This window comes from Narcine bancroftii, chromosome 3 (assembly GCF_036971445.1).
Source record: "Narcine bancroftii isolate sNarBan1 chromosome 3, sNarBan1.hap1, whole genome shotgun sequence".
Taxonomy (NCBI): domain Eukaryota; kingdom Metazoa; phylum Chordata; class Chondrichthyes; order Torpediniformes; family Narcinidae; genus Narcine; species Narcine bancroftii.
Genome location: NC_091471.1, coordinates 133,142,858 through 133,154,308, shown reverse-complemented (window position 1 = coordinate 133,154,308; position 11,451 = coordinate 133,142,858). Strand labels below are relative to the sequence as shown.

The window sequence follows — 11,451 nt, the reverse complement described above, 5'->3', positions numbered from 1 at the left end:
CTTGTATCCCAAAATCTCTCTACTCGCTCCCATTCAGATTTCCAGAAAATGCTCGTACTCTTATAACGCCCAGTTCTGAGGAAGGATTTCAGTCTGAAATATTAAACACACCCTGCCTGACCCACTGAGTTTTTCCAGCCTTTTATGTGTTCTTTTATTTCAGATTGTTAGCATCTGCCGGTTTATTTTTTTGTGAACTATCAGCCCTTAACAAGGAATGAAGTTACGCGCCAAAGGGAAACCACATCCTTGCAAACGATCTCACTGCCACCTGTCAGGCCCCCGTCGACTCATTTCCCTCCAGGGTGACTGCAGCCCCGCCCTCCATTTGACTGACAGCCGCCATCGGACCAATAACACCACAACATTCAAATCGAGAACGTGATCAACGTCCGCTGGCAGAGTCGCCATTGGCGAATTTCAATTGTCGCGGGAGACTTGAACTGGATGGGTTACGGTTGCCGCCGGTGACGTACGGTCGCGAGAGGGCTCAGCAGTGAGCGGAGCGCAGAGCTACTGCCCTGGACGGCCCGGGGGTGGGGTGGGGTGGGCAGGGGGGGTGGGGGTTGTCCACGCAGCGTGGCGGCAGGAAACGTGTAGGAGGCCAACTCCCGAGCGGGACTCGGCCAGAGAAGGGCTCGACCGAGGATCTGCGCTGAACGATCGCCGCCAGGCCCAGGCGGGCTCAGCGGCGGCGGCCGCCAGTATCGCTCAGCCTTCCGGCGTAGCTGAATCCCACGCTTCCCCCCCCCCCCCCCCCCCCCCCCAGCCACCCCGACGTGATTTTTAAAAAGTGCTTTTAAAATACGGACGCTCAAGATGTTTGGGAGCCCTGGCGACGATGCTGGGAAGAATCAGGAAAACGTGCCGCCTGGTCATAAAAGCGCCGTTTGGGGGGAGCCGGATCAACAAGGCCGGGAGCGAAATGTCCACAAAGCCACCGCTGCGGGTGGCCGAAAGGTGCTCGGGGTGTTGCAGAACAACTTGGCTTTGCAGCCTTGCCTCCAGCCTGTAAGTAAGCGGCGCCGCCGCCTTCCTTCTCCAGGTGGTCCCTGCCGGCCTCTGCGGGGCCTCAGCGCCCTGGCCAATGTCCACGTCAAATCAAATCAGTGTTCGACAGCATCCGAGGAAAGGGAAACGGAGCTTCTCCTTCAGCAAATCGACGTGGTTGCATGCGTGCACGGCCTTTGCTAACGTGAGAAGCCCCTTTCCACTGAAATTGTTTTCACGCCTCGAGATGGAAGCAGGCTGTTAAAGCAGAAGAAAATCTGGACCTCTGGGGCAGTTAACGCAACGCCTTGATAGCACCGGCGACCAAGACAGGGGTTCGAGTCCCGCGCTGTCTGTGTGGGTTCCCCGCCCGCCGGTCCTCCCACCCTTCAAAACGTACCGGGAGTGTAGGCTAAAGGGGTGTGTAGATTGGCCTGTTTAAATTTAACATTTAGGCCTTTACTTAATCTCGTTCCCAGATCTAGGAGAGGGGAATCCAAACTTGTAATATTTCTGCTTTGAGGTGACTAGGGGCTCGGAGCGGGAGTTGACGTGGACCCGTGGCATCAACTGCAGGGAATTGGTGGATCCGAATGCCTTGGTTTGCCATTGCTACAGAAAATGGGCATGGAAACGATAACGTAAAATAATTCAAGAGAAACTCGGTATTTTGCTGCGTAGCAAAGGATAGACTCCTTTGACTAAAAGTTGCGATTGGTGAAATTGAATTTATTCTACCTGTTGGCAGTGGAGGATAAATTTTGGCTGTTAATAAGCCACGTTTTCTGTAGGTTGGTGTGAGACCTTTGTCTACGGCTGGAATAGGCGTTAGAAAGCATTAAACTTCACCACCAAAGCAGGAGTTGATTAGATTTACAGATTGCTATTTGTTACTTGAAATTTGCCCATGTCGCGCCTGGTTACAATAAAATTTATCGTTTCCCTCAAATTGGAAGATTGTGACTTTGATGCAGGGTTTCAGAAACCTGATAAATTACGAGGTGGTGAGTCATTGTGCACTTGGGGAAAGTGATACCTTTCCGACGAGGGCAGTATTTAGCACTCGATTAATACAGACATTTGGAAATGTTTGGGGAGACGCGCACTTCAATCAAGCCTGATTGATCAGTCTTCCCTTGGAATAAACGTGAAAGTTAGAGTCGAAAACAAGATATCTGGTCTTTTTGAACCTCCTCTGCCATTCAAAACCCTGGCAGTCCTTATTCCTTGTCTCGACTCTCCTCCATAGTTGATGCCCTTAATATTCCAGAAGCCTGATCGATTGTGAATGAATGTGATGCTTGCACTTCCATGCCCTAAAGATTCAGGCATTTCTCATCCATTCAAAATATCTTCTCCATTGATCTGAGGCTGAATTTTCATTTCCAGGCTCTTGAGCCAGAGGAAATGATAAGCTCTCAATATTTACCCTGTTGAACTTTGCAAGAATTTTGTAAAATTAAATGAGATCACTCAAGAGGATACCTAATTTGTATGGTTAAACCTTCCATTTCCAAATCTCATAATTTAAAAAAAAAGTACTTTTTCTTTATGCACCAAAGTGGATGACTTCATTTACTTGCTACTCACTTGGCTTGTTAGTTATCATATCCCAAGAAAGACTAGTTTATACTTTCATGGCCGAACCAATACTCATGGTATTTCAGTATATTGCCCTCAATTAGCACAGTGGCCCAGCAGTTGGTTACCCAGATTCAATCCTGACCGTGGAGGATCTCTGTTCCTGTGTTGGTTTTGTTCTAAATCCTAAAAGCATGCAGATTTGTGGGTGAATTAACAACTATAAATTGCATCTACTATGGATGTTTGGCAAGAGGTGATGGACATGTGAGAGCATGTTGCAGGGAAATGTGGAATGGATTGAAATGTGACTGGGATTGCTCTGAACTAGTATACTTGATGGCCCAAATAGCTTTCACATCAAAGAAAAAAAAATCCAGTGAGCTTAATTTAAAAAAAACCCTGAAAATCTAAAGATGCCATATCCACAACCCTTCTCTAATCTATTCTAAAAGCAATACAATAGATTAAACTTTTCATAAACCTGTGTAGATCCTGCTCAATCTTTAACTCTTGTGGCATGTTGTAATTGCATCCTTATAAATGACTTTACTGTGTTGGGTAAAGATGTTAGTAGTACTGCTCTTATAAATTATAAATCATAAACTATCCCTAGTACTCATTTTTTGAGTAAATTATAAAGTTATGAACATGTTTAAAAAATAAAACCAGTACATCAAATACAATGAATGTATTTTAATGGCTAGTGGAACTCCTTATTTGTTCTTGATTAATTTTTATTGGATGTAAATAATTATCTGCTTCTCTGATCCTAATTTTTTAAAAAGTAATTTTTGGAACATTAATCTATTTTGATTTCTGTGCATCTAAATTACACTTACAGGTCTCGACATCAGGATTTTTCCTCAGCAAAGAAAATGGTGGCCCAATACCCACAGGAAAAGCGACAAAAAAAACAGCTTTCACTATCCATGTGGATGAACCTGATGGTGTGCCACTTCGCAAGACAAACAGCAATGCAGGAACGGCTACAAATATGATGCTATTTTCATTGGGAAGTTGCCAGCCATTGCCTACCACGAAGTGTAGTACAGATGTTAGCTTTGGTGAGTTTTACAGAATCTATTTAAATTTACTTGTTGAATTTGGCAACTAGAATTTTTAATCTGATACAGGTAGTTCTCAATTTATGACCTACATGAGTTATGTCCAGCTGCACATATGACCAAAATATTTTTTAAATACTATACATATGCTGAGGTTTTTTATTGAAGGTTCATTTGTTGAAAATCTTTTTTGAAGAATTGCTTTAATACCTTGGGAATCTGACTTGCGACCAATTGAAGTTGTGACCAATCCTTAGGTCCCAATTACAGTTGTCAGTTGAGGGCTACCTGTATTGCCATGCATCTTGTTCTTCTGTATCACCTTGGTGCAGTGTGTTTACACTTTATTAATTTGTGGAGCATGAGCAACATATCGGTCATCATATTTGGAGCCTGAAGGACTAGCTTTGGGTTTTTTGGGTGCTGAATCAGTAATTCTCCCCCATTTTAAAAGAGCAAAGTTTAAGCTTTATTTCCAATCAGCAATTTACTTTTTTATTAGTTTCTTTTGCTACCCAGTGCCAACCTGTCTTTGCAAGTTTGCTACTTTTTGATTTTTCAAGGTTGTCTTGGGCAGAGATAGCATAAGTTTTAGCTCTAATCCTTTTCATCCTATTTCCTTTTTGTTCCATTTGTGGTAATCTTGGGTGGTTATTTGGCTGATTTTAGTTTTCCACACCACTGCACAAGCTTCTATGTTGATCATCATGACATATGAGGTCTACGTAAAACATTTAATAAAATGCATTATTTGGCTTGTTCCTAGTTAGAATTTTTCATAGAAAACATGTGTAAACCATTTGGCTCTTCAATCTTTCTCTATCATTCAATGCAATTGGCTGACCCTGCTCTACTCTTCAATGCTTTAAATGTTTGGATATCAATTTATATTTCGTGCCTTATTCTCCAGATGTTTGTGATAGAGAGGAAAGTTCATCTTCCACCCTTCATCCTCACTACATTCTACAGAGGATGTATTGAGAACATTCTGAGCAATTGCATCACCATCTGGTTTAGAACCTGTACCATCTCAGACTGTAAGACCCTGCAGAGGATAGTGAAGACAGCAGAAAAGATCATTGGGGGCTCTCTTCCTACCATGACAGACATCTACAACACATGATGCATGCAGAAAGCAATAAACATTGTGAAGGACTTCACACACCCCACATGTAAACATTTCTTCCTTCTGCCATCTTGGGCCCTTGCGTCTAGATTGGGCAATAGTTTTCCCCCCCCCCAAGCCATCAGGCTCCTGAATTCCCAGAACATATTTGGTTAGTGTACTTTTATTGAATATACCTTAAAATATTAACTTCTATTTTACATTTATGTAAATGTACTCCGTGGTCTAGAGAAACGCTATCTCGTCCACCGTGCAATGCATGGTATGAATGAGAAATAAGGTGACTTGACTATAGTTCCACCACCCTTTGAAAATATTTTTTTCCCCATATTTTGAGACTGACCTCTGGTTCCAGAACTCCTTATGAGGGGAAATATCTTATTTACTTCAACCTGGAGTCCTGAGTTTTTTTTCTCTGATTTGAGTACTGCCAAGTCAACCTGAACATCCCTCATGACAATATTCACAATTCCAGGAATCTCCCTATTTAAATAATTCCATTGTCTCCTACTGAAGTGGATAACTTCACATTTTTCTACATTGTATTGAATTTGTCACATTTGCTTATTCTCTCAACTTGTCTAAGTTGCTGTGAAGACCTTTTGCTATCTTTCTCTGCAGCAAGTTGAAATTTTCCATTCAGTTGCCCCATCCAAATCATTGCTGGAGGCACAGCTGTTAATATACATCGGTCGCTACATTACCCCACCATTCTTTTTGCTGGCTTGATCTATTTCCTGTCAGTTAATCGAAGGGCTCAGCCCTGAAACATCAGCAATATATCTTTACCCCTCCAGCATTTTGGTGTGTGTTTTCAGCATCTGCAGACTTTCATGCTTCACTCAATTTTTAATCTGTCAGTGCTGCCAATCCCATCTGCTTTAAGTTAACGCAAAACCCTCTTGCTTTATCAAAGGCCTTGTGAAAATCCAAATACTGTTTCCCTATCGATTTTAACATTTGCTTCCTCAAAAAGCTGTTTTTCGGACACTTTTCACTTTTGAAAATCTGCTGATTTTTAAAAATGGACTCCAGTACTTTATTAACTACTGAAATTAGGCTTACCTTTTTCTAAGTAGTTACCTGGAGAAGCATTTTTGTAATCCTTGGATGCAAAGAGGGAGCTTATTTCTGGCTTCCACATTCAGAAAGTGCAGGAATCATGAGCTGTGTCCAAGTTGGCAGAATCCAGGATGATTTGATTCATGGTTACTGGCTGTTAATTCACTGAACAGAAATGTATGTCGTGCTGTCTTTACTGGCAATTTAATCAAATTTGCTTTGCAAATAGATTCTCCAATGGTGCTGGATATGTCAATATCATGTGGTGAAGAGAAACCAGTAAATGCTAATGAATTGTCTGAATATGCAGATGATATACATAAATATATAAGAGAAATGGAGGTAAGAACTTTGTAGTGATGGCTCATTCTATGCATCTTTGTATTTTGGGCATTTCAGTGATCTATATTCCACATTAATTCTGATTGTACATTATTTTATCATAAATGACTAATTAAATCCTAATTCTTGAATGAATGACAACTTCAATGAATCTCTATTGTTTTGATAGTTCAAATGTTGAAGGTTTTATGCTGTGAACTGGTTTTCTTGAGAAAAAAGTTGTGTGTTATTAAATATCTGCCTTGATAAAAATTGAATTTAAGTGGTTTGGAACCTTGTATTTTGTGCAGTAGTTTACTTTGAATGGCCAAGAATATTTTGAAATTTTGGACATCCTACAGCAAGTTATATTAGTTTAGCATAGTGATGTTTATTTTGATGGGTGAAATAGCAGGCAAACTACATACTGGGCAGGTGAGATTTATTAATGGGATGTGAGTGAAGGCCGCCCTTTATTACTTATGTCTATATAGTTATGAAAGAGGAATTTTCTTGACATTTGGCTAATTAGCAAGTGCCATGTCATCCAGTTTTAAGTTATTCAGAGAATTTGCAGCATTTATAAAGTTGTATTGTGTTGGAATAACACACCTGGACCACTGGGCTTTATAGAAGAAAGTAGATTTCTTCAAAATGTTACCCATTCTTCTTTCTTCCTGACACTTAGTTGAAATGCAGACCGAAAGTTGGCTACATGAAGAAACAACCTGATATAACCAACAGTATGAGAGCTATTCTTGTTGATTGGTTGGTAGAGGTTGGAGAAGAATATAAGTTGCAGAATGAAACACTGCACTTAGCTGTGAACTACATTGATAGATTTTTGTCATCCATGTCGGTCCTTAAAGGAAAACTCCAGCTTGTAGGAACAGCTGCCATGCTGCTGGCTTCGTAAGTATTAACTTGTTAAATTGAATTTGGGGATTACAAATTTCTTTTCTGAACCAATGAGCAGTCAGCAGGACCTGGAAAAACTCAGTAAGATGATCAATCTGTATGACTTGTGTTCCTTTCTCTTGCCTCTTCGCTTGGAATTTGCCATTTGACTATCTTGGTGTCCCAATTTCACCCTTCACATCTGTACATCATCCCTCACCCCTCCTAGTTCACCATTTGCTTATTAATGTCTAACCAATACCCTTGTACTGGCTCTCTCTACTTTGCATTGTCTTGTGAGGGTTCCAACCTGAAACATTGAAAATTTTTCTCATACTGATGCTGCTCAACTCACCAAGTTCCTTCAGCAGTTTGTGGTTTTTTTTGCTCTAGATTCCAGTATCAGCAATCTTGTCTCCAAAAAAAATATTGTTCTTTAGGACTTGGGACCAATTCTAAGGCAGGATAGAATGACCTGAATGAGTCAGGTTGTTTGCACTTAAAACTGGAAGAGTTGCATGCAGGAAGGAAGCCTGGAGGGTATGATTGTTGGAGTGATGGTTAATGCTCATTTTCAAGGTGGGAAAGATGGATAACAAAAGGAATATTGTTTAGAGCTGTGGATGAATTGTGTGGTGAGAAAACCTCAAACAGTGCAATTCAATACTGCATTATCTAGCTAAATATAGAGAGGTAGCTGAATGGGAAGAAATTACTATGTTGTTAAGTTAGCAGCTTGGCTGGGTCATTAATGAGAACCAAATGTTTTTGGCTATCAAAATATTAGGAGGTCGAGAAAAGTTGTGAAGGGGAAGGGAAGAAAGTACCATGGAAATGGTATTGATTAAAATAAATTCAGTTGTACACTGAATAGTTCAAAGACTGGATATGTTTGGTGAGTAAGATGAGCTTTCATTGGATATGAAGTTGGAAATTTAACTTAAAATAAGCATTAATAGTTTGGCCTTTATTCTAAGAATGAGATGAGATAAAATGTAAAATAGTGACACATTTCAAAATGTATACATGAATTGATATTTTCTAGTCCACAAAGGGTTTGTATGATGGAGGGATATCAGGGTAATTGAAAGTGGTTTATAAGAATCATGTGGATGATTTATTTGGACCATGTAACATAAATGAGAAATATAAGTAGGTCCATATTTCCTTGAAGACTGAAGGTGAGAGCATGACAAAAAAATGATTGATAGGAAAGCGAGGGGGGGGGGGGTGGAATCCATATTATTTCCCTAATTCAACAAAAACACAAGTACAGCCCAACCTATGTAATCTAGGAAGGGAATAATAGTAGTTATCAAAGAAGCCACATACTTCTGAGGACAACCATCAGGAGGAATTGTGACTGAATGTTAATGAGATCGTTAGACAATTTTTAAAAATTGTCAGATTTTCAAAATCTATTTGATAAAATCCTTGGAGCATATTTAAGAAATGTATGAATTAAAGGAAGAATGGTAGCATGGGCTGCTGAACAGATGTTTTTGATTGGAGGATGTTATGCACCAGACTTCATGAACCCCACCTACTCCAACTGTGCGCACATTGCAGAAAGTCATTACCCATGTGCATATAGAACCTGGAGATGGGGGACTTTTTAAATTTGCATAATATACAACTTTAAAATGGATCATTGACATGGGAGGAAAATGTAATCACTTTATTTTGAAATGGGCAAAGAAATGGCAGCTGCAATATATAATACAGTGATTTTGTGTATTAAGGCAATACAAGGACAGATGAACCTGGGGGCTTAACTTCAAGTACTTGAAGTTGGTAGGACAACTTGGATTTGCAATTATAGGGGCATTGAATACAGAGATCTCTTGGACCTTGAGTTTTGTGTTAAGAGGGGTGAGGGGTGTAAAGACTGGAGGATGTTTACCAAATGTTTTCAGTACTGAAGATCTTGTTTTGAACATCATTGGAGAAGATAGAAAAATTCTTCGAAAATCTTGAATTGCATAAAATAGAAAAAGATCTAAGTGGTTCTCAATTTATTTTAAATATAGAAAGACACGCTTCTGACAAGTAGTTGAATAAGTTTAGGCTGTTAAAGTCGAGGAGGAAATAAATATAAAGTTTTAATGGCACCACTTGAACAAGTCCATGAGACCTTTCACAGAAATTGGATGTTTGGATGATAAGTTTGAAACCCAAGTTGATGGTTCTCAACCAGTTGGACATGGTGTGCTTACATGTGGATCTAAAAATGTTAAATAAAATATTTTAAATTTGATAATGATGTGTGATGCAGAGCTACTTTTGACCTGAAAATGCTGCTCAGTCGTTGCCTCTCGTGGGCCATGGCAGATTAGGCTGTAAGCCAAGAGGGCCTTAGACCGAAAAACAATTGAGAACCACTTCCAGAAATTTAGCACAAGGTTATTGGTCTGAATTGCTTCCTGTTCTCATAATATGTCAGTGTCTGTTTTGAGCTGTTTCAAGCTATTCAGTTTTTTTTTGAGGAAAAAGGGATTGGTGACTAGTCACTAATCTGATTTGGGCAAACTTTATCATGATCAATGTTTTTAATGCAATTGAGGAACTTTGAAAACCATACTTACATTTTTTTGTGCAGAAAATTTGAAGAAATATATCCACCTGAAGTTGCTGAATTTGTTTACATAACTGATGATACCTACACAAAGAAGCAAGTTCTACGGATGGAGCATCTCATTCTAAAAGTTTTATCATTTGACTTGGCAGCACCAACAATAAACCAATTTCTTATTCAATATGTTGGCCGTGAGAAAGCCAACAATAAAGTTGAGAGTCTCTCTATGGTGAGTATTTATTGTGCATTTTGACTTTTTAAACTACATACTGCACATTGGAAAGACACATCTGCTTGTTAAAAAATTGCTGAACGTGATACGCAAGTAGATATTGGCACATATCTTAAGCGATCAACTATTTAGTACCAAGTTGAAGAGATTTTTTATTTAACCGTAAATGTTTAGTATTTCCTAATTTTATTCAACACTGAACTAAATGTCTTTTTAGGCACTGAAGAATGTGGGAATTGGGCAGAGGCGTGGGGCAAAAATGTGATTTTTGTAGAATGAGCAAAATATCCAATTGCTACTCTTGTACAGTTTTTCACTAAAATCTCTCTTGGCAGTATCTAGGAGAACTGAGCTTGATTGATTCCGAACCATTTCTGAAATATCCACCTTCTATCCTTGCTGCGTCGGCTTTTTGTTTGGCCAACTATACAATATCACAGGCTGGCTGGGTGAGTCCTAAATGGTTATTTCAAATTCTGAATGTATTTGCCCAAGTTTGCCATTTGTGATCTGCAGAATATTGTTTTTCTTTATGAAGTTGGCCTGATTTTTCAATAAAATATATTAAACTTCTTAAATTATGTCTGTCTGCTCTACTCTGTGGAGCAATTTAATTTTTAAAAACTGATTCCCTCTGATTTTTACTTTATTCTTCTTCGTACATTTTCCTTCCCATCTTGATTTATCTTCTACCTTTTTTAAATTGTATGCTGTGTACTGGCTACCACCTCTGGATTGACAACATTAGGACAATTGCATTCCTTCTGCATTGTTTATTGCTCGTGATAAACTTGTAGTTCTGCTTCTGATTAAATATTAATCTTTCTGCAAAAGTAATCACGTTCTTGTCCATGAAATATTTCTGTCAAAATACCTTTTGCTTCATTTGAAATCTGTTCCTTTAAATAATTAGTTATCTCAACAATCATAACCTAGTGTTCTCTTTTGATGGAAAAAATAATTTACTCAGTGATCTGCTATACACAACCTAATGAGGAAGCTACAGGCAGGAAAAAGAGCTAACAGGACAGCAACATGCCTTCAATGTAGTATCATTTGGCTTGAGATGGAGAATGACCCCAGATCATTGCAGTGTCAGCAATCCCTTTTTGTATGGATTACCAGCCCAACTGGTCAGTTTGCATTTGCCAAAACTTCTTTGTAGGCTTGTGTTAATATCACTATGTGTAAAGAGATGATCTTGATCTGAGGGTTATCTTCTATTGATTCTCCTCTTTTCTTTTATTACTTTATTTTGACAACTCTAAATAATTCTATACTGTTAACATTTTATTTGTGAGATCACAGTCAAAATGTTTTTCATTTCTAACTTGTTTGATTTTTGCATTTGTTTCTTTGAAATGATAACATTTAGACTTGTATCAAATAATTTCCAATGAGTAGAACTATTCTTTAATGCCTGTTTGAATGTACTTGAACAAATGTAATTCTGAACCTACATTATTCCATGTGCAGTTCAAGTCTTTCCAACTTTATTTTTGGTAAAGGTTCATTGATTACTATCTTCATTCTCTGCACCTATTGCCATAAAACCATGGCCTGTTGGCCCTTGCTGGGTAGCCATGCGCTGTTTTAACAT

The 11,451-nt window shown here is 39.1% G+C and overlaps 1 protein-coding gene across 1 annotated transcript in view; it reads left to right on the top strand.

The window, feature by feature from the left end:
- The first annotated feature begins 436 nt into the window (after nt 1–436).
- LOC138757577 (cyclin-A2-like) overlaps nt 437–11,451 on the top strand; it is a 27,541-nt gene continuing 16,526 nt past the window's right edge. The window contains exons 1-6 of the mRNA XM_069925158.1: nt 437–1,011; nt 3,416–3,638; nt 6,056–6,168; nt 6,836–7,059; nt 9,644–9,848; nt 10,187–10,300. Of these exons, the coding sequence (XP_069781259.1) occupies nt 820–1,011; nt 3,416–3,638; nt 6,056–6,168; nt 6,836–7,059; nt 9,644–9,848; nt 10,187–10,300 (1,071 nt within the window). The 5' untranslated portion in view covers nt 437–819. The remainder of the gene's footprint in view (nt 1,012–3,415; nt 3,639–6,055; nt 6,169–6,835; nt 7,060–9,643; nt 9,849–10,186; nt 10,301–11,451) is intronic.